Below are 23,606 nucleotides of genomic sequence, written 5' to 3'. Positions count from 1 at the left end.
TGATTTGATTTTTTTCAAATAAAGCAGACCACCAGTTTTATAACTACATGATATATTTATGGGTGGAGTCAAAGCTCACTAAGAAAGCAGAAACTATATCTTTAAAACACTGTTGGAGATGAAAAAAATGAGTTTTCAATCTCTCTGATATGATTGTGAGAAAGAAGATAGTCTAACAAGTGAATAAAAGGTGGTTCCTGGAATGAAAGACACCATTTACTCGGGCAAAAAAAAAAAAATTTAGCCTCTCCATGCCCCAGTTTCCTCATCTGTAAAATGGGGATAATAGTATCATCTACCTCATGGGGTTGCCATCAATATTAAATGAGTTAAAATATATGTAAAACTCGAGACTAGGTAAGTACTAGTGGCTTGTTTCAAATGTCCAGGTGATCCATATACAAGCAAAGGGTAGCACTTTGGGAAGCTAGGCTCATTGAGTAGATAACATTTGCCTTATTATCCCCACAGTCCAGGGTTTGGTCCTAGGGGAACCTGACCTCAAAAGCTAAAATTTATGGAGGGCTTACTATGTGGCAAGCCCTGTGCGTTATCTCATTGTATTCTTACAACTACTTTCAGAAGTAGGTACTATTATTTTTCCTATTTTACAGATAAGGGAAACTGGGGCATAAAGGATTGCATAGCTTGCACAAAGCTACAGAGATAGTGCAAGGTAAAGCCAGGAATTGAACTCTGGTCATTTACCCCCAGAGGTCACAGGGGGAGGAGTCTGTCCTTTGAGGCAGACTCCCTTTAAACAAGCACACAGAACCAACACTCCAGAATGTCAATATTGTCAATATTAATTCACAAGAAGAAACACTGGTCAAGTGGACCTGAGACCAACCCTGGCTGACCAGCACTTTTCCTGGCCTATATATACTCTCTGTATGAAGTCAAATGCTCAGTTGTTTGCTAAACATGGAAATGGAATATGGAGGTACCTAATCTCAAAAAGTGGTTCTCAGTTATAGGGTGCCTGGAAGCATTCTCACCTATGTTAACAAAAATAATAGCTATGATTTATTGAGCACTTACTATAAGGCTAGTCTGAACAAGTGTGCTTAGATCAGACTCCCTCTTTTGGACAAGCTTAGACAGGTATTCCCAGTCTCTTTTACTGTTTTGGGATGACTACCCCCTTCTACTCACACAGATTTTTCTCCACAAACAAGACACTATAGTGAATGCCTGTCTTTTCTAGTCTGCTTTCTGCCTTTCTTAGATAGCAATACCATTACAATCAAAACCAGAAAATTCCAGTTGAGGCAATTAATTGGGTTTAATTACATGGTATTCGGTTATTGAATAGTTTCTTGAACCTTTAGTATGTCAACATGGAAACCTAATCATTTTAGAGAATAGAAAGATAAGTAAGTTTCTGGAACAACAAAACAGAAGACTATATCCTAAAATATTTTAACCACACTGAGCCATGAACTCCATGGTTCTGCCTGGGCATTTAGCCCCTCCAAGCTTTTTACCACATCTACATCACTCCACACTGAATGATTTTGGTATCACAGTTTTTAGCTGCCCTTCCAAGCTCTTCAACAACCACAAGAACAGCCTTCTATCACTTGGTCTTAAGAGTTCCTTGATTTTCTCAACTCCAAGGACCTTATTCCTCTTGCACACTTTGACTTCCATTCAATTCAGCTGGCATTTATTGAGCCCAGACTGTGTGTCAAGCGTCTTGCCAAGGCTCCTAAAACAATGGGGTGAAGAACTCACAGTCCTCTTTCCTCAAGAAGCTTATGCTATAGCAGGAGAGACAGGGCACATGCCATCACACACAGGAGGACATGTAGAGCATGGAGATTAAGACTGGGCTCTTGAATCAGGCAGATCCAAGTTTAAATCCCAGCTCTACCACTTCATGACTGAACGAGTTCCTTATCCTTAAACTTTTCCATTTGTAGGGTGAAGATAACAGTACCCACCATTCAGAGCAATTTTTGAGGACTAAATGATACAGTGCTTATAATTCCAAAGACGGAATGTAAGGAGAAAGCCAAAAAGTAAAATAAAATAAAATTAGAAGACTTTGTGTTGGAAGTCTCCTGCGTGTAGTCTTTCAGCCCCCACTCAGCTGCATAAGAATGAGCCTTGAGTCTGGAACACTTCTTACCAAGAGTTAAAGAGCCCACACAGATTGTACCTGGGCTATCACCTTATGTGGGAATATCTTTCCTTGTTTTGGGCTCACTAACTACTCTTGTCTGGGTTTCAAGTATGTACATTATATGTCACTTGGTCAACCCACTGTTATATTTGTCCCCTGAGGAGAGGGGCCAGGTTGCTTCCACTGCAGCATGAGAGGGATGTGGTACATCGGCCAGTTGCCTTGTGTCTGTGGCCAGGAGAGACCCACTGGCCATCGGGGACTGACACCACTATTGAAACTGATCCTGCTCTGTATCTTCTCTATGTAAGTGAAGTGTTGTCTGTCCAGTGTTTGACAGCATTGTATTTCCCTTAGTGACTCCAAAACCAAGATGCAATGGGTAGAAATGTTTGGAGTCCTCCCCTGAGACTGGTTACTGGTGCATGTAACACAAAAATTTTGTGGACACAAAAAAATTCTGTCTCTTATGACTGGCTAGAGCCTACTCCAGGCTTAACCCCCATTGGTCCTCTGCCCCCTTCCCAGCGATCAAATGAAAGGAGATGGCATTGAGATCCCCTTAGGGTTTAGAAGATGATAATAATAAATGAAAGAGTGAAGCAAGTTTTGATTTAATCTTTTCCATTGCAACAAATGTATATTAAATGACAATGTGCTCAACACAAAAGAAGACAATGAAATACCCCTGGGGCGCCTGGGTGGCTCAGTTGCGTCTGACTCTTGGTTTTGGCTCAGGTCATGATCTCAGGGTCATGACCTCAGGGTTGTGAGATGGAGCCCCACATCAGAATCTGCTTGAGAGCCTCCCCTCTGCCCCCTGCCCACCCCAGTCATGTAAGCGCTTTCTCTCTTGCTGTCTCTCAAATAAATAAATAAAATCTTTAAAAAAAAAAAAAAGTGAAATACCCCAAGACACATCACTGTAAAATTAAGAAATATGAGGACAGAGGAACATCCTCAAGACTTCCAGAAGGTAAAAAACAAATTTAAACACGAAAGAATCAAAATGGCAGATTTTTCAACAGCAATGTTAGAAACCAAAAGAAAAAGAAGCAGTGCCTCCAAAATTCTGAGGGGATATTTCCAAACTAGAACTTCATACCCAAGTAAACTATTAAGTAACTGTGAGGGAAAAATAAAGATATTTGCAGATATGCAGGTCTCAAAATTTACATCTTATGCATCTTTTTCCAGGAAGCTGATGAAGTAGTTATCCAAGAAGGAAGTAAACCAAGAAAGAAGAGAATATTCAATACACTTAACTTGAGATCTCTCTTGAACATCACTCCACTTTCCCCTTCCAGTTTAATAGACTGCATAGTCTTTTCATTTTTAGTTTATGTCCTTTAGAGGTCACATAACATAGTGCTTAAGAACATAGATGCCTGAGGGGCACCTGGGTGGCTCCTCAGTCAGTTAAGCATCTGCCTTTGGTTCAGGTCATAATTTCAGAGTCCTAGGATCGAGACCGTGTCGGGCTCGCTGCTCAGCGGGGAGTTATTAGCTTTTCCTTCTCCCTCTGCCACAATCCTCCACCATCCGTGCATGTGTGCATGAAAGCACATGCTCTCTCTCAAGTAAATGAATAAAATCTTAAAAAAAAAAAATAGATGCCTGAAGCAACTGAAGCAAAAATAAACAAGTTGGGCTACATCAAACTAAAAGCTTCTGCACAGTAAAGGAAACCATCAACAAAATGAAAAGGCAAACTACCGGATAGGAGAAAATTCATACAAATCATGTATCTGTTAAAGGATTAATATCCAAAATATATAAACTATTACAGCAATGAAACAATCTGATTAAAAAATGGGCAGAATGGATAGACATTTTTCCAAAGAAAACATACAAATGGTCAACAGGTACATGAAAAGGTACTCAACATTACTCATCATCAGGGAAATGCAAATCAAAAACCACAGTGAAGGGGCACCTGGGTGGCTCAGTTGGTTAGGTGTCTGCCTTCGGCTGGGGTCATGATCTCGGGGTCCTTGGATTGAGCCCCGCATCAGGCTCCCTGCTCAGTGGGGCTCTGCTTCTCTCTCTCTCTGCCTGCCCCTCCCCCTGCTTGTGCTCTCTCTGTCAAATAAATGGATAAAATCTTCAAAAACAACAACACAGTGAAATATTACCTCACACCTGTTAGACTGGTTATTATCAAAAAGAAAAGTTTTGGTGAGGATGTGGAAAAAAAGAAACCTCTTTGTGCTGTTGGTGAGAATTTAAGTTGGTACAGCCGTCATGGAACCCTCTATGGAGGTTCTTCTAAAAATTAAAAAGAGAACTATTACATGATCCAGCAATTCTACTTCTGGGTATTTATCTGAAGAAGATGAAAACACTAGCTCAAAAAGATATATGCACCCTCACACTTACTGTAACATTAATTTTAGTAACCATGATATGGAAACATTGGAAACAACCTAAGTGTCCATTGCTAGATGAATAAAGAAAATGTGATTATACACACACATATGTATAGGAATATTATTCAGTCATAAAAAAAAATACAATTTTGCCATTTGCAACAACATGGATGGACCTTGAGGCATTATGCTAAGTGAAATAGTCTGACGGAGAAACAAATACCATATGATCTCACTCATGTGGAATCTATTAAAAAAAATGACAAAAAAGCCCCAAACATAGATACAGAGAACAGATTGGTGGTTTTCAGAGGTGGAGGGTAGAGAGTGGGTGAAATGGGTGAAGAGAGTCAAGAAGTATAAACTTCCAGCTATAGAATAAAGTCACAGGGATGTAATATACAGCATGGTGACTATAGTTAATAATACTGATCGCATATTTGAAAGTTGCTAAGAGTAGATCTTAAAAGTTCTCATTACAAGAAAAAAATTTTGTGACTATATGGTGATGGATGTTAACTAGACTTACTGTTATGATCATTTCTCAACATATACAAATACTGAATCATGTACACCTGAAACTAATATAATGTTATATGTCAATTATACCTAAACGAAAAAAAATAATTGATAATGCCTAACACTGAAAAATTAAGGTGTAAAAGAGGTCATTGCAGTAATTCATATGTGAGAAGGTAGCATTTTAGGGTGATAGTGATGTAGAGTTAAGAAAAGTAAAAGAATTCAAGGGATATTTGGGCAATTAATTCAAGAGATATTTAGAAGATAAAAAAAATCAAGAAGTCTAGATTGAAATGGGAAGATGAAGGAAAGCATCAAAAGTGACTCTTAGATTTTTGGTCTGTATTACAGGTGGGATGATGTTGTCATTAACTGAGATATAAAACACTGGAAGAAGACAAGGTTAGAGGTGGGGGAGTGATGGAGTTCATGGGTTGTTTTTGGACACCTTGAATTAAAGATGCTTAATTCCACCCAAATGGAGTTTTCAAGCAAGAAGTGGAAATTCTGTTCAGGGCTCAGAAAAGATACTTCGCTTGGATATATATATATAAATATTTGAGTCATCTGCAAACAGTGGTCAATGATGTCAAGAACATGGTTGACAACATCCACAGGGAAACCAAAGTATGAGAAGAGAAAAAGTCTAGGACTGAGCCCTCAGGGATTCTCCATATAATAGATAAAGGAAGCTGAGCCAACAAAGGGCAAAGAGCAGGAATAACAAGGAAGTTTATTCTAGGAATAACCTGGAGAAAAACTGGGAGAGTGTTCCATCATGGAAGCCAAATTCAGTGTTGAACATATTGAATGTGATGCAGCAGTTCTAGTAGGAACTAGACTAATACCAAGAGTGTGAAAATGGGGAAAGAGAGCAGGGCTTATGACACAAAGTGCCCTGACTGTGAGATCTTGACTTCACTAATTCCCGTTTCTAACCACCACTTCCATTTCTGCACTTCGCATTTTTTTATCACGTTCTTTGTAATATTTTAATTCGTTAATCCCCCTCATGGGCTTATTTACTTTTCCTTTTTCTTTATTCATGCCCAGGAAAGCACAGCCAGGGATTCAAGGGCAGCAGTAGAGAATCAGGGTCAGGGTCAAAAGTGTGGGCTCTGGTATCAAATTACCAGTTAGAACCATGATCTGAGCATGACCTTAGGAAGTCATACATTGCTTTCTAAGTCTTGGTTTTCTCATCTGTAAAGTAGAAGTGATTATAATGGTCCCAATTTTGTTAAATGGGATATTGTGGTGCCTAACACATGAAAACAAGCAATTAATATCAATTATTTAAATTATTATATGGTCCCAACTCCCACAAACAGATAATTCCTATAACTTTTTTTTTTAAGATTTTATTCATTTATTTGAGAGAGAGAGAGAGAGAACGAGCGGGGGGGAGGGGGAGGAAGGGCAGAGGGAAAGGGAGAAGCAACTCCCCGCCATACAGGGAGCCCGCCATGGGACTTGGTCCCAGAACCCTGGGATCATGACCCAAGCCAAAGACAGACACTCAACCAACTGAGCTACTCAGGCACCCCAATTCCTATAACTTTAATTTCTACCTTTAAATTTTTTCTATATTCAGTGAGAAGCTTTTATCCTTCCCCAGACATTTCCTATCTTCCTATAATGTCACAATCCACCTAGCCACCCAAGTCAGAAACTGAGTGATCCTTATTTTTGTTTCTTCTCTTTTGTTTCTTTGTCCAAGTCATAACATTCTCATGATTCTTCCTCCTAAAGAGCTCTTCCATTCATCCTCTCCTGTCTCTCCCTTCTTCTATTGCCCAAATTTTGTTAATGTAGGTAAGGCAGGGTGCAGTACCTATCTCATTCTAGATGTTCAATAAGCATTTGCTATCCTCTTTGGAAGCATCCTCTCATGGTTTTTGGTACGCTTCTTCATAAGCTGACAGTAAACCACGTGCTCTTAGTCTCATCCACTTCTATGGATAATTTTCTCACATTTTAGCTGGGTGATACTGGGTATGTCTTTAAGCCTGATAAATGTACTGTCTATTCATAAGGTTGTTAAAAAGATTGAAATAATGCATGTAAGAAGTTTAGCATAATACATGACACAGAGAAATCGTTTGCTTTCATTTTTTAAAAGAAACAGTGGAAATATCTCTGGTTCAGCTCATTTTGTTCTTCCTGTATTAAATCTGAATGTTGATATCTGGTGTAAGGGACGCACACTGCAAATTAGAGGGGAAAGGCAAGAAAACTGCAACAATGACTATCTGACATCACTGAATGAAGACCAGTGACCACCTATCTCTATACTTCTCATGTTTGTTTTTAACCATTGTAAACTGGCTTAAACAACCTGATCTATTTACTTGCAGCAAAAATATCCCTAATGATACAGTCCCAATTTATGCTTAACAGTTTTAGCTAACATTCTTTCTGCTATCCTTGTAAGCAGTTTATACAGATGAACCCACAATATCTCCAGTTATGGCAAACCTAACTGTATTTTGAATCCTTTCACTACAACTAAGCTCTTTATTTAGCTCTTTGGAGCAGTTTTGCCAGGTCTAGTGCCCAAAGGTCTTAGACAACCATAGTTCCATTGTCTGTGGTATACAATGGCTGTATCATCTTGTTAACTAAAGGCAATAGGTTTGTCCTACATGTAGAATGCCAAAATTTTTCTCTATTCCACAAAGAAGCCACTTAATAAAATGAAAAGATAATAGGTTGTGGAGTTGACCAGATGGAGATAAATTCTAGTTCCACTACTTCCTAAAATGTAACTTTCTTGATCCTCAATTTCTTCTTCTTCTTCTTTTTTTTGTTAAAGGATACAAAAAGGGATAATATTCCCTCAAAGGGTTATTATGAAGAATTAAGATTAATGCTGCCAAGAACTTAGTATAGTGCACAGTGTGGGACACAAGGAAAACCATCATGAATGGGAGCTCTTTTGTTGCTTTAATTACACAGTAGGCAATGAGTAAATATTATTTCCCCAATTCCTTCCACAGAGCATGTAACAGTATGTACTTAATTAAAGAAGACTAGAATTAAAAATCACCCATACAAAGCTTTTGCAGTTAATCTCAATTATTCTGACCATACCCTTTCTGAGTCTCCATTAACATTTGTATAGTCACGTGTGTTTTGTGTTTTTTTTTTAAATCTTACTCAATTAAGTCATTTTCACTACCAACCAGACACTCCAACAATGCATAATTACTCAAAAACACTTTTTAGAATTCATCTTTAAGGAAGAGTTTTCAGAACATATTTCTCCTGTGTCCTGTATCATAGATACTAGTGACTGAGTGAATGCTGGTCTCTTGGGGAAGGCCACGTGAGAAATACAAGGCCTGATGGTTGTTAATGGTTAAAGTAACTTAACTTAGATGCATTTTCCACAAGCATTAAGAATTGTGTGTGTGTGTATTTTCCTTAATAGTGCCAAATCATTTTTATTACAAAATTTTTTTTCTGAGAAAGCCAAAGTTGTTTCAAGCTACTACTGATGAATAAGGTGGCTAAAAATTATGCTGGGTGATTGTATTGGGAAAGTGGTATTCTATTTACCGACCTCCTAAACTGATATCATATCCCGGTTAATGGGTCGCTGTCTCAGAGTTTGAAACACATTTTAAATAGCCAGTTGCGCCCGCCAGCCTACAGGCCTAGCCTGCCGCTTTGTCCCATCCTTTCCCAGACCAGCCAGCTTCCCGCGGCTTTGCTCACCTAGCAACCAGGCAGCGACTGCAGACACTTCCGGAACCCCAGGCGGAGTTGTCCAATCGGTTCTGCAGATGCGCCGCAGCGGCTGATGGGGCGCTAGAGACTGCGCGGCCGCCGGCGTCTGCACCATGGTGACGGGTGGCGGTGGGGCCAGGCTGGCCATGGCGGCTTGGTCTGTCTTGTCCTCGGCGGCCGTGAATGTATTCCTCCTGGTGGTCCTCCCTCGAGTCTCACACGCCCAGACCTTCTCCTTTCCATTCCTGCAGCCAGAGTCGTGCGGCCACAACCAGTACTTCGATATCTCCGCGCTGTCCTGTGTCCCGTGCGGAGCCAACCAGAGGCGGGATGCCCGAGGTGAGACCGTTCGGGGTGGGCCCTAGCCACAGTTCTAACACTCCAGCCTTGTTGCTGCTTAGTCCCCGGCGTCTCTGAAACACCTTTTCATCTGCGGGAAGAAATGCTTCAGGAACGTTAACCGCCAACGCCTGAGAGTTGGGTTTCCTTGGAGGATTGCAGCTTGCACACAAATGAGGTTGGGGAACCCAGAGTAAGCTACCCCGTGAGCCAGCGCCAATAATGAATTTCGCCGCGCCAGTCCCCCACTTCTCATCAGAGGGGTCTTTCGGGAGGCACCTGGAAAGTCGCCTACCAAAGACAGAAAAGAAATAGAGAAGTAACGAAGTATAGAGGAATAGGTCATAGGACGGGTTGGGGAGGGAATGCAAATGAGCGCTTATAAACTTTGTTAGCTCTTTATCTTGCTTTTCAATCCCAGAAACCTAGAGCTAGAAGGGACCTTAACCAGGATCAGGTCCAGTCTTCTTATTTTACAGATAAGGAAATGGAAGCCCAGTTGATTTGTAATATTTTCTTTGTCACCTAAATTGTGGATTGGAAGAACTGGTGTCTCTTTGCTCTGTTTCTACCGGTGTATTTCCACTATATCGTGTGTCCTTAATATAGATTTCCTTAGGACTTATCCCTTTTATTATTGACTATTACTAATTGTCCTTGAAGTCTCTTTAGATTAAGCTTATTTCTTTTTTCTTGAAACTTCCATCATTTGGCCCTAGTTCTCCTCACTGAAACTGCTCAGAACAAGACTTTTTCCATATTCTAAAGTGTAGGATGTTTTCAATCTTGATTTGGCCACCCATGATGTTAACTTTCTGCTGTCTTCAAATTTGATATATCTTCATTTAAGTCATCACATAAGACTGGTCAGGCTCCCCAGGTGAGGAAATATGAATGAGAAAACATTTAGTGTAGACTGTAAAAGTGTACATGAGAAAGACTCTTAAAGTGTAAGGTGTTAGCTTCATACTTATGAACCCAAATATTGTATGCATTCTACGACGTAGATTCCTATGGGATCTGTTTCCACTTGATGTCTCCTTAGAGAATGTTGTCCTTACCTATCCAACAAGTTGAATAATGGTTATCTTATAAAGTCTACTGTCTGTCCAGAGGAAAACAGTGATTTATTTGAATCAAGGTAACTTTGCTAATAAGGTTTTGTTTTGGCAAAGTAAATTTGAAATCATTGAATATATGTGTATGTTTGGATGAAATAGAACTGTAAAATTTCCCATAGCAGTTAATAGATAGTTTGATTATTGAAATTAAAGTTCAGTGCTTTAATATTAAGTTCAGTTATGCTTGCAGTTAAAGTGGTAGCAAACACAATACCTACTGTGTACCATACATATTCTAAGACCTTCCCATATAATAACGAATTTAATACTCATGCCAGCCCTATGAGGTAAGTACTGTTATTGTCCCCATTTTGCCAAAGTGGAACCCTAGGCACAGAGTTCAGTAACTTGCTCAAGGTCACACAGCTAAATAGAATTAAGATTAGAACCCACATAGTACGTTTCTGGATTTGCTCTTAACAGCTATACTGCTTTTCAAGACCTTAAGAATATTGAAAGTTTCCCTATCTTGGAATTTTATTTTTATTTACCAAGGTCAAAATTGGCTCTTTTCTTTTTAGGAACTTCATGTATGTGTCTACCAGGATTTCAGATGCTCTCTAATAATGGAGGACCTGATTTTATTTGTAAAAAGTGCCCAGAAAACATGGTATCAAGTATTTACTTTAAAATAATTTTACTGTAAAAGGTAGTAAATTGAATGTCTTTATTTATTTTAAATATTTTATTTATTCATTTTAGAGAGAGCGTGAGTCAGGGGATGGGCAGAGGAAGAGGGAGAGAGAATCCTTGAGCAGACTCCCTGCTAAGTGTGGGGCCCCACGCAGGGCTCAATCCCAGGACCCTGAGATCATGACCTGCACTGAAATCAAGAGCCAGCCACTTAACCAACTGAGCCACCCAGGCGCCCCTTAAATGTTTTTATTTTTTAAACTATGTTTTAATGCTGTACTCTAATATGTTCCCAAACTTTAAAATTATTAAATTAATTTTGTTTTTACTAGAGTAAATTTTGGGCGATCAGTGAAATTTCATGCAAACTTGGAAAAAACTAATGTAATTGCTTTAGTTTTTAAACTTTGAAATTTAAAAAAAACCTGTGAAATTTGTGTCTTTATATTTTCTCATAGAATAACTCAGTGTTTGTTTTTTTTTTTTTAAATAGATGAATGATACATATAAAGAGCAAGTTGGGATGTGTGTATATTTTGACTGGTACAGATTGAGTTCTGTGTCAACAGTCTCATAACAATTCACGTTCATAATGATACCTAAGGTGTGATTAGTTCATGAAATGCCAATTGCATCATTAAATAGGTTAAATAATATCTGTGCTGTTTTGTTAGTCATTATATCATAATTTTTAGAAAATTAGTAAATTAGTTATTATATATAATGATTCCTAATTAATAGAAATACATTTTCCAGTCATGTTCAATCATTAGGAGTCTTTGGGGCGCCTGGGTGGCTCAGTCAGTTAAGGTCTGCCTTCGGCTCAGGTCATGACACCATGGTCCTGGAGTCAGCGGGAAGCCTGCTTCTCCTTCTGTCTGCCTCTCCCCCTGCTTGTGCTTGCTCTCTCGCTCTGTGTCAAATAAATACAATCTTTTAAAAAAAAATAATTAGGAGTCTTTGTGAGGTAGTTCTTTTATAGAATGTTTCTTCTCATTATCTGGATAAAAAAATTGAATCTGGCAATTTAATAGTTTAAATTACTATTAAATTAATTACTATTAAGTTAATAGTTTAATTTACCAGTTGTCCTAATTTATGGCTAATTTGATTTAGCTTATAAGTTTGATTATCACTTTAATACTTATTTTATATTTTTGGAAATAGTGACCATTGCTGAATTAGCAATGATAAAAAGCTGCTAATATGAAATGGCTGTAAAGCAAATTTATTTTGCAGTGAAATTGCAAAATAATCATAATTTTTAAATAGTCCTCTATAATGTACTGCCAAACACAGGAGCATTTCTTGGTATATCCAGTCTTTCAACCAAAATTAACAATGATTTCTTATTGTTTTGTTATTACTATTCTCTGTTCATTTTGGTTGCATCCATATTTGTTTTTGCCCTAGGTTTAGGAAAAACCATATAATAAAATAAGCCCAATTTTGAATGATGTCATATTTTGTCAAAAACCTTTATTAATACAAACAATGGATAGAAATTTAATTTATTTTTTTATAATTTCACTTTATAACTTAAATTATAACTTTATAATTTAACTTTAATTTAACTTTAACAACTTTGTTTACATATTATTCATATACCATAAAATTCACCCATTTTGAATCATAGTTTCATTTTTAAAAGCTAAGGTATTTGGATTATAAAAATTAGAATATGTTAGAACAGGTAAAACCAAACTATTAATTGGCTATGTGTTGATTAAATACTGTTGAATTTTGTTGTGTTTTATCTTTGTAAATGGAAAAACTGAATGTCAGTATTACTTTGAGAGTAAGAACTCATTTGAACTGAAAATCATGAAGAAGAACTGTTGCCCAGAGTTAACAGTTAACAGTAGTCAGTACATAGTGATAATGTGTAACTTAATTTTGGAATGTAAGCACTGTTTGGCTATGCAGGAAATTTTTATGTGTCTCATATGTGCATGATTTATTTGAATATTGACTACAAATTATATACTATTGTGGCTTTTTGGATTTACATCACCAGTTAAGAAGGAGAAATTTTATTTTGTTTTGTTTTATTTTAATTTAGAAAGGTGTTACTGAAGATGGCTGGAATTGCATTTCTTGCCCTGGTGGTTTAACTGCAGAAGGAAAATGCCACTGTCCCACTGGCCATATTTTAGGTAAGCAGTAAATTCTTTATGAAAAAGTAGTAATGAATCTTCACTTATGCTGTTCTTGATAAGGACATTAATTGAAATAGCTAGGTGAACAGTATTTTTCTTTCGTCCAAAATTTATTGATGTTTAAGACAATAGCAGGCAATGGGAAGAGAATAAAAAGCCCTACCTAATAAAATTCTCGGCTGGGTGACTCAGTCAGTTAAGTGTCTGCTTTCGGCTCAGGTCATGTTCCTGGGGTCCAGGGATCAAGTCCCACATCGGGCTCCTTGCTCAGTGGGGACCTGCTTCTCCCTCAGCCTGCCACTCCCCCCTGCTTATGCTCTCTCTCTCTCTGACAAATAAATAAATAAAATCTTTTAAAAAATATAAAAAATTAAAAAATATTCTTTATAATGTATGATTAGATTGATACTTCCTTAAAATAACATGATAAGGTATATATGTTTCAACTCAAAAGCCAAAATGATGCTTAATAGGGAGAAATGATAAGCATTCCTATTAATGTCAGGACCCAGAGAAAGATGTAAATTGTGCACTTAGGTAAGTGAAAGAAATAGGTGGTAGAATAATTAAAAAGGAGGTAAAAATCATCAAAAATTAATTTTTAATGATTTGATTATATGTTTAGAAAACCCAGGGGAATTACTAAAAATTATAAACAATAAAGGTTTTGGATACAAAATTATTTTCCAAAAATAAGTGTCCTTCTTCTGTCTAAACAACAGTTCTTTAGAATGAATGAAGGAAGAAAAGATCTCATCTACAATGGCAACAAAAAGAAAAAAATGCTGAGGCATAAACTTCAGAAGAAATGTATAAGATAAATCAGTTGAAGAAACCTTAGATGCTCCTGCAGGATACAAACATAGGCTTTAATAAGTGAAATACATACTATGTTCTTGGAGGGGAAAAATTAAATATTATAAAGATGTCAGCTCTCCCAATACCAGTCTATACATTTAATGGAACCCTAATAAATTCTACTAGGATACTGTTTGTCTATTTTAGAGACTACACAACTAATTCTAAAGTTTATCTGGAAAAAATGTGAAAAACCAAGAAAATTATGAAAAAATGTGAAAAACCAAGAAAATTATGAAAAACCAAGAAAATTATGAAAAGAGGAAACAACCCTATCAGGTATTATGCACATTTTATAGCCTCTGGAATAACATGTATGGCTGCCATATAGATTACACATACTGATGGATGGCACTTGTAGAGAATCAAAATAGATCCAATCAATCAGAATGTGATATGTGATAAAAGTGGCATTTCATGTCAGTGGAGAAAAGACTGATTAGTAGATGGTGTTGGGGAAACTTGGAAAATACTAAGTTGGGTTTCTAACGTATTTCTTAAAGAAAAATAAATTTCAGGTCAATCAAATAAATACTAAATATGATTCTATAAAAGATCATAAAAAAAATAGGAAAAAATTTTTTAGTCTTGGGATGGAATAGGCCTAAGTATGAGGAGAAACCCAGAACCTACAGCAGGAAACATTGGTAAAATTGACTGAATACAAATTCTAAAATATCACATAAAAAAAATCATAAACAATACTAGGAAAAAAACCTAGAAACTAGAGAAAAATTTATAATGCATACAATCAACAGAGGTCTAAGTTCTGCAATATATATAAAACTTCTATAAATAAATAAGAGCAAGAGGAAAAGCTGAATTTAAAAAATGGCCAAAAATCATGAATAAAACTTCACAAAGAAAAAAATGTTAAACATGAAAAACAAGTTCAACCTTACTCAGTGTAAGAATAATATTAATTAAAATTTTATTTTTATTTATTTTTTATTTTTTAAAGATTTTATTTACTTGACAGAGAGAGAGACAGCGAGGGCAGGAACACAAGGAGGGAGTGTGGGAGAGGGAGAAGCAGGCTTCCTGGCAAGCAGAGAGCCTGATGCGGGGCTCGATCCCAGGACCCTGGGATCATGACCTGAGCCGAAGGCATACGCTTAATGACTGAGCCACCCAGGCACCCCTAAAATTTTATTTTTAAAATAAATTTTATTTTTAAACCTACCAGATTTTATTATCAACCTTTTTTTTTTTTAAGATTTTATTTATTTATTTGACACAGAGAGAAAGTACGAGAGAGCACAAGTAGGGGAAGCGGCAGAGGGAAAGGGAGAAGCAGCTACCCTGCTGAGCGGGGAGCCTGACTCAGGGCTCGATCCCAGGACCCGGGATCATGACCTGAGCTGAAGGCAGAAGCTTAACTGACTGAGCCACCCAGGCGCCCCTATTATCAACCTTTTGAACTTAGATAATGTGTTTGCAAGGATACAGGGAAGTAGTTATTCATATATTACTGGGGAATTATAAATTGGTGCAGTCTCTACGGAGAGCAACTTGACAGTATTTATCAAATGCAGATCATCACCCAGGTAGCCCTTATCTAGGAATTTCCTGTTCTAGTACAGGGAAATATATGTCTCAAGAAGTATATGCATGGCTTCTTATTGCAACATTAGTCCTAAGACAAAATATCGTACACAATGTCAAAGTCTGTTAAGAAGTATTAGTCAAATAAACTGTTGTACATCCATGCAGGGGTGTAGGATGCAGAAAAATATTGATTATTATATAGAAAAATAATGTAGTTCTCAAGTATTGCTATAGAAACAAATCCAAGATACATTAAATAAAAAAACTAGCTATAGAAAAGTTTATATTTATTCACCCACAAATATTTATTTGAGTACCTGCTGTTTATTGGTACTATTTTCTGTATTTGGTGAACTACCATTTATGCTTTCTAAAAATTATAAATTCATATGCTTATGCACAGCCTATTTCTGAAAGAATTTACAAGGAACTAACAGTATCACCTCCAGGGTGGAGAACTGGGTATCTGGGGGAAAAAGGTGGGAAAGAGACTTCATTTTTAAATTCTTCTGTGCCTTTTATTTTTATATTCTATTTATATATTATTTATTCAAAAATTAATTTTTAAAAGGAATGAAAATCCCTGCCATCAATTTATTTAAAATCTAGTTAGAAGGCAGGATATGCATATGGAAAAGTGATTTGCAGAGCAAAATAGCAACAAAATATTTTCATAGGGGCACATATATTAAATCATGAAATGAGCATTCTAGACAATAAATATAAGGAAGAACTCACTTCAGCCAGGGTTGTTTGGGAAAGTTGGCATGAGGAGGCAGTGTAATAGTGGGAGCTTGAAGGATTAATGGAATTTCAAAAGGTAGCAAGAAGGAGAACATTCCAGGCAGAAGGAAGAGTGTGAGCAAGAGTATTGTTATAAACATATTGTTATAAATACAAACATATTGTTACAAATATAAACATCTAGATTGAATATAAAGGCATTATGGGAATAACAGTTTGCTGAGTTTTTTTTTTTTAAGATTTTATTTATTTACTTGACAGAGAGAGAGACAGTGAGAGAGGAAACACAAGCAGGGCGAGTGGGAGAGGGAGAAGCAGGCTCCCTGCCGAGTAGAGAGCCTCATGCGGGACTTGATCCCAGGACCCTGGGACCATGACCTGAGCTGAAGGCAGACGCTTAACGACTGAGCCACCCAGGCGCCCCCAGTTTGCTGAGTTTAAAGGTGCATTGGTCCAGATTGTGGAAGGCCTTGAATGGTAGGGTGTTCCATAGGCATAGGGGTTTTGTTGAGCTCCTACTGTGTGCTGGCCATTGTCCAGGGGCATGAAGGGTAAAGGAGTGAAAAGAAGACAGTGAACAGGAATGCAGCCCCTGCCCTCATGAAGTTGACATTTAGAGTGGGGACCAGAAATAGAGCTGTGAGGAGGCTGTGGTGGTATTGTAGACAGGCAGCGACAAGGGCCTAAACCAGAGTTAGAACACGTTATACTCAAAGGAGTAGATGCCAGAAATGTTAAAAGGATGTAATAGACTTAGATGAATGAGGGAATATGGGGATGAGGAAAAAGGAAGTCAAAAATGCCTTTGGGCTTTCTAAGTGGGGCTGAAGGTGATGATGTTCATAGATTTCAAATGCTGTGGGAAAGTCAGTATGGACTGAGTTCTGAAATGACTTTTTTTTTTTTTAAGATTTTATTTATTTGACAGAGACACAGCAAGAGAGGGAACACAAGCAGGGAGAGTGGGAGAGGGAGAGGGAGAAGCAGGCTTCCCGCCGAGCAGGGAACCTGATGCGGGGCTTGATCCCAGGACCCTGGGATCATGACCTGAGCCGAAGGCAGATGCTTACCCATCTGAGCCACCCAGGTGCCCCCTGAAATGACTTTTGACAGTCAGAGGTCACTGGTGCAGAAGTTGCAGTTTTAATGAGTTGCTGAGAATGGAGGCTAGATGGCATGGGGGCCAGACAGTGGCTCTGACACCTAGTGACCCCTTATAGTTGGGTGACTGCTGTGAAAACAGTATTTCACTATTTTAGAGGCTATATTACATACTTAAAATTTTCCATGGTGTGAGCTCCTTAGAGCCATCTTGAACTTTTGCTGTCAATTTGTTCTGTGGATTTGCAAGAGGGGCTGAGGGGAGTGGAAGAATAGACAGAAAGAGGGTACTTCTTACTTCTTACACTTCTTTTGACTCTTCCCATTTCTGACATGAGAAGAAAATGCTCAGATATTCAGGTAAATAATTTTTTAAAAATAATGCTGTAAGTACATATCATTAAAAATATCAAATAATTCATAGGCTATAAAATGAGAAATGAAAGTCCACACTTCCCACCTTTTCCATTTCCCAGAAGTTACCCTAAGGTAAGTAATTATTTTTTCCTCTCTCCTTTCCAAGGTTTTTAACGTATTGCAGATATTTGGAGTGTTTATTTGCAGTATATTTTGGAGAGAGCACCATAAGAACACATGTAGATTTACTGCTTAAAAAGGCGTGTATTTTTCAACTTTAAAATTTTACTTTTTAAAATGAAAGTAATATGTGTATATGGCTAGAAATTTAGATAGTATAGAAAAATATAAAAGCTAAGTGCTTTCCCTTCTGCCTTCACTCTCATTCCTAGTCCTCTAATGTAGTCACTATTAAGTTTCTTTCATGAGTACTAAAAGAATACTTTTAGTACTTATATGTCTCTATACATTCCTGAAAATATTTGTATGTTGTCATATTTATTCATAAATATTTGTTGACAAAATTGAATGTTGAAATAAATTTTTAAAACTTCATTTAACAGATGGGCAGTTAAGCTAAAAGGCAGTAGCTAGCCCCAATTCAGTACCAGCAGATTGTTGTCATTATGTAAGAACATGGGTTCCATGAAATCAGACTTTCCTATTTTTTAAAAGATGCTAAAAATACACAATTTTTATGTGAAACCTTCCAATTTTAAGTTTTTCAAATAAAAAAAATGTTTATTTAGAGCACTACCTGCCAGGTGCTGGGATACAGCAGTGAATCAAACTTAGGTTCTAGTGGCAAGAGGAAGACAATGAGCAAATGAATAGTATATGCCAGGTGGTGGTAAGTGCTATGAAGACAAATAAGGCAGGGCATGGAAGAGAGAGCAAGTGTTATTTTACGTGGATGATCATGGAAGACCTCTTTGGAAAGGTGACATCTGAGCAAAGATTTGAAGGAAGTGAGGGACAAAGCCATGTAGATGACTAGGGGACTCATGCTAGGCAGAGGGAATAGCAAGTATGAAGATCCTGAAATGGGAAAGAATTGGGCATGTTCAAGGAGCAGCAAATACACTAATGTGGCTGAAGCAAGCAAGGGTCTGGAAAGAAGCAGATGGGTCTGGAAAGTTGGGGAGATTGTGTGCAGATCATGTAAGGTCTTTTAGGCTGTAATAGTGACCTTAGAAATGACCCCAAATGAAATGGAAGGCCATTGGAAGGTTTTCAGGGGATTGAAATGATCACACTTGGTTTTGAAAAGTCTCATTCTAGCTTCTGCCTGGAGAATAGAACCAGGGCTCCAATTAGGAAGCTGTGGTTAAAAGTCCAGGTGATAGATGATGGCTGTTGGCCCGGGGTAGAGTTGTGAAGGTAGAGAGAATAATTCAGTTTCTGGATATATTTTGAAAAAAGAGCTAACAAGGTTTGCAGATTTATTTTTTAATTTTAATTTTATTGTTTTTAATGTGCAATGTGAAAAGAAATGAGACTCTAAGGACTGGGGCCTGAGTAAATGAATGGTCCAATGGAGTTTCCATTTACTGAGATGGGGATGACTGTAGGAGAAACAAGTCATTCACCTTTACTTTGGTTAAAATCCTTTTTACCACCTTGTAAAAACTTAAAACGTTATGGATAAACATTATTGATAACTTTATGATTGGGACTAATGGTCCTTTACCCATTTTTCCAGTGCTGGTTCTCTGTTAATTCTCTTAGCCCCAAAGTAATTGTTATCATTTTGATGCGTGTGCACGTACATGTTTGCATGTCTGTTTCCTTCTAGAACCTTTTTTTTCCTGTTTTAAAATATACATTATAGCCACAGGAAATATAACTGGTATTTTTATATAAATATTTCATACCAAAAATACTGTTCTACAGCATACTTTTTTCAGTTACCAGTATGATCTATTAGATTACCTCATTCTTTTTAATCTCCTTCATAGTATTTCATAGGTTGAATATACCATCATTTTTCTATTATAAATATTAAGATTTTCTAACAAGTAATGCTTCAGTAAATATCCTTATATAAATGTACAAGTGTTTCTGTAGGTTAGGTATCTAAAAATGAAATTGTAGTGTTGAAGGGTATGTGAATTTAAAATTTTAGTAGGTGCTACCAAAAACCCTGTAAGTTGTAGAAACATGTCAGCTGTCTATGAAATTGTTTCTGCATACCCGCTGTAACAGGAACATACAGGTAAGAAGTAAAAAAACAAAAAAACAAAACAACAACTTGAAAAAATACTAATTTATTATTATGATTTGGAAAATTAGTTTTTTTATGTGGGAGTGAGGAAGTCTTCACTTTTCTATACCTTGTTTTGGTGGTGTTTGACATGCCTCTTCTGCAAATCAGGTATTATGAGAATTATTAGAATAATAATTATGACTGGGCTTTACAAAATATATAGAAGCTTATATGCTGACTTTGAGTTACAATTTTGTTTCTAAATCGTTTAGTGGAAAGAGCTGTTAATGGAACATTGTTGTCTCAAGCAACTTGTAAGCTCTGTGATGAAAATGAAAACTCTTTTACGGTAGCAAATGCTTTAGGAAACAGGTAAGCCGTGTGCTGGGTGCTGACTTTTTAAATATCATTTTACATTTATATGGACTCTGTACCTTTTGAAAATACTTGCTATAATATCACTTTTCATCACAGTAACCCAAAGAAGGATAGAAGTAGACATTAACATAAAGAAGCTGAAGCCCAGAGAATGAGACTGATTAGAGGTCAAAGCTTGTCTCATTCTCTTATCAGTTGTTTGACCTTGGCAAGCATAGTCAGTCAGTCTTCTTGTCTTTAGAATGGAGATATACCACCCACTTCATAGGCTTTTTTCACAGCTCAGAAATGGATATGCGAATTCTTAGCATAGTGCTCTAGAGTAAATGCTCAGTAAAAGGTAGCTGTTTTTGTTTGTTATTATGTAATTTGTACATAATCTATAATATATATAGCATATAAATATTAACTTCTATTCATAGCATACTTACTATGTGCCAGGAACTGTGCTTTATAATAAAGTTATATAAAAAACATTAATAAGTAAATGATAATTATAGTAACCCAAGAACCCTGATGTATAGCCCTATTCTCTGTCACTTGCTGTTTCCCCTTCATGTGTGCATACATGCACACCACATACACACACGCGCACACACACACACACACACCCCTGCCTCTCTCTAATTCAAACGGAGTATCCCTATTTCAACTTCTTCAGATTTTTTTTTTGAGGGCTACATGGTGACTTCCCTCTAAGCACAGTTGTCTCTTCAGTTCCCAAGTTTAAAATAGAAAATACTTGAATAGCTTCTCCTGGGGGTACTGAGTATTGGATCACTACTTCTCTTAAGCTGATGTGGGTTGTAGTGTCCAAATATTGACTACTCGGCTGGTCCCCAAGCCTCCCTTTCCAGTACTGCCTCGAGCCTAGTTCTGTGCCATGCCCCATCCCCTACCTGTTCTATCTTACAAGTAATGAATACAACAAACCCTTCAGTGTCCCCACTACTCTGGTGGATGCTCTTCCTCCCTGTATATCATACATTAATGAAAAATGTATTTTCCTAAAATAAATAAGGATAATGAATAGACTTTATAAGTGTTTGTTGTAGGTTTGATGAAGGGATAGATACACATATCTTTTTCAGCATATGTTTCCTTTTTGCTTTGTGGCAGACAAAATAAAGAAAGTAGATTTAATATAACTACATATGAAAACAGATTGGGTTTAATTTATATGAGTTTTTTGGGCTCTTAATTGAGTGACTTAATCATCTCTGCTATTCAATATTATTTATGCTACACTCTCCATGTAGTTTCAAAAGAATGCTCTCCTATTATTGGTTAATTTTATTTATTTATTTATTTATACCTTGCTTTGTAATAGAAGGAGTGGTATAAAACTAATCAAATCAGTGTTAATATTTTTAATTTGTTTACTTTACTACAAGTAATTACTTAGCTGAATGAATCTATTATAATTCAGCATTTAGGAAGACAAATGTTTGATGAAATTAGGTCTAGCATAATTCATTGACATTTAAAAATTTTTTTGTTATGTTGACAGATGTATCCAATGTGAACCAACATTCATCAATACCAGCAGGTCCTGTACATGTTCAGCACCAAACATTTTAGTAAGGCTAATCAAATTAATAAAGTATATATTTTAAAATTAAGTTGCTCATACCTTTCCATAAACTGTTTATTTTTTATTTTTTTTATTTATGAAGACAGGGGGATTATGTTTCAGCAGCACAGGGAATTTTCCTTCACGTGTAATTTCATCTGCCCGTTATGGAGATCTTGTGAGTATGTTTCAGTTTTTTTGTTCCATTCTTGTTGCATTACTTCGTTTGCTCATTAGTCCGGGACTAAAATGAGAAACAGTTCTGTGTAAGTCATTTTAAAACAGAAATTATCAATCTGAGAAGCATTAACAACTCAGCATTATTATTTATAAGTAGAGTTACTCTCTTCTCTACCTTGGCTCATCCTTTTTCAGTGATCTCCGAATGTTTAAGCTGAAAAGTTCTTTTATAGATCCTATAAAGAAGCAGCGTTGTGTGTTAAGAACACCAGAGACTCTTGACTTGAACCCTGGATTTGCCAGTCATTAATTATATATCCCTGGACTTACTTAATATTTTTAAACTTCAGTTTTATTGTCTGTACATTGGGCATAGTAATAATACTTACCTCATAGTGCCTGTACATGGTAATCACTGGAGAAACAAGGGTTATTCGTATCTGGCCAGGTTCCTTATTTTGTAGTTGAGAGCATGGAGGCCTAGGGTTAGAGCCTTTGCAACAGTTGCTGGTCTGACAATGTCTGCTATGTAAAATGGTAAGAAAGTGGATGAATTGGAACTGAAGAGATCATGAGTCCAAGGGAGTAGGAGTTAGATGACTGACTAGAAGTTGGTTAATGAGCATTGAAAATACCCAGTATGCCAACAGAGCTTGGGGTGGACAGGCTAGGATCTGGTTACTCATATCATCCTTAGATCAGTGGGAGTGATGAGGAGGAATTGGAGGACAACCATTATTCTTGGCGAATAAAGCAAAAATTCCTCTTATCCAGTATTGTCTTATTGGTGTGATAGGCAAGTACCAAATGTTTGCAAAACAACAAAATAAATACTAAGATAGGGGTATAGATATGGAGCTCTGAGATCACCCCAAAATTAGTTCCTTAGCAATAAGATGGATATCTTCTGGAGTGTTCTTCCCCAGTCTCAGGTTATAGTGACCTTCTGTATATCATTGTCAAACTTGCAGGCCTTTATTTTTATTTTTTCTTCTTTTTTCCTTTTTAAAATAATTCTGCCAAAAGTACCAATAAATTTTTTTTTCCTCTTTGGTGTCAGATTAGTCATATAGAGCTCCCATCTCTTTCAGTCTCTGATCTGGAACAGGTCCTTAGTCTTTTCATGCCTTTCGTGAACTCAACAGCTTTGAAGGTTATAGGCCTTACAGTCTATAGGATGACCCTTGACTGGGTGCATCCAATTTTTCCTCATAATCAGGACATGCTTGGCAGGAAACCACAAAAAAGATGTCTTGCTTTTCTCAGTGCATTGTACCATAACAGAAAGCATGCAACATTCATATGTCCAACACTGGTGATGTTAACTTTGATCACCTGCTATGAAGTCACCATGTGTGCTATAAGGGTGCCATTTTTCCCTTTGTAATTGATTAGTATTTTGTGAGGAGAATTTTCAAGATTATGCTTCGTCTTCACCAAACATTAACAATAAGCTTTAGTCTCCATTGGTGATGCTTGCCTTTATCAACCACTACTATGAGGTTGCCAAATGTTTACATCGTTCTTTCTACATTTATTAATTAACCTTCTACTGTAAGGAAGAATTTCCCCTTCTTCCCATTTATGTATTTGTTTATTAATGTCAGTATAGATTAGTGGGTTCCTATTTTATTCAGTTGGTTATAATCCAATAGATG

At 37.0% G+C, this 23,606-nt stretch overlaps 1 protein-coding gene and 1 long non-coding RNA gene across 4 annotated transcripts in view; one reads left to right on the top strand and one right to left on the bottom strand.

The window, feature by feature from the left end:
- Positions 1 to 8,852: 8,852 nt before the first annotated feature.
- The window catches only part of TMEM67 (transmembrane protein 67), a 49,380-nt gene continuing 34,626 nt past the window's right edge, over positions 8,853 to 23,606 (top strand). The window contains exons 1-6 of the mRNA XM_028110645.2: positions 8,853 to 9,090; positions 10,733 to 10,821; positions 12,907 to 13,000; positions 20,090 to 20,189; positions 21,706 to 21,775; positions 21,872 to 21,946. Of these exons, the coding sequence (XP_027966446.1) occupies positions 8,865 to 9,090; positions 10,733 to 10,821; positions 12,907 to 13,000; positions 20,090 to 20,189; positions 21,706 to 21,775; positions 21,872 to 21,946 (654 nt within the window). The 5' untranslated portion in view covers positions 8,853 to 8,864. The remainder of the gene's footprint in view (positions 9,091 to 10,732; positions 10,822 to 12,906; positions 13,001 to 20,089; positions 20,190 to 21,705; positions 21,776 to 21,871; positions 21,947 to 23,606) is intronic.
- Positions 21,830 to 23,606, bottom strand: part of LOC148164619 (uncharacterized) — a 51,393-nt gene continuing 49,616 nt past the window's right edge. For all 3 annotated transcript variants that reach the window (XR_015768122.1, XR_015768124.1, XR_015768123.1), the window contains one exon: positions 21,830 to 22,012. This is a non-coding gene — a long non-coding RNA (uncharacterized LOC148164619). The remainder of the gene's footprint in view (positions 22,013 to 23,606) is intronic.

The sequence above is a fragment of the Eumetopias jubatus genome, unplaced genomic scaffold, assembly GCF_037043125.1.
Source record: "Eumetopias jubatus isolate StellerSeaLion01/CBP00866 unplaced genomic scaffold, mEumJub1_p1.0 scaffold_4, whole genome shotgun sequence".
NCBI classification, from domain to species: domain Eukaryota; kingdom Metazoa; phylum Chordata; class Mammalia; order Carnivora; family Otariidae; genus Eumetopias; species Eumetopias jubatus.
Note: the sequence above shows the minus strand (reverse complement) of the source record. Positions and strands in the feature narration are given on the sequence as shown.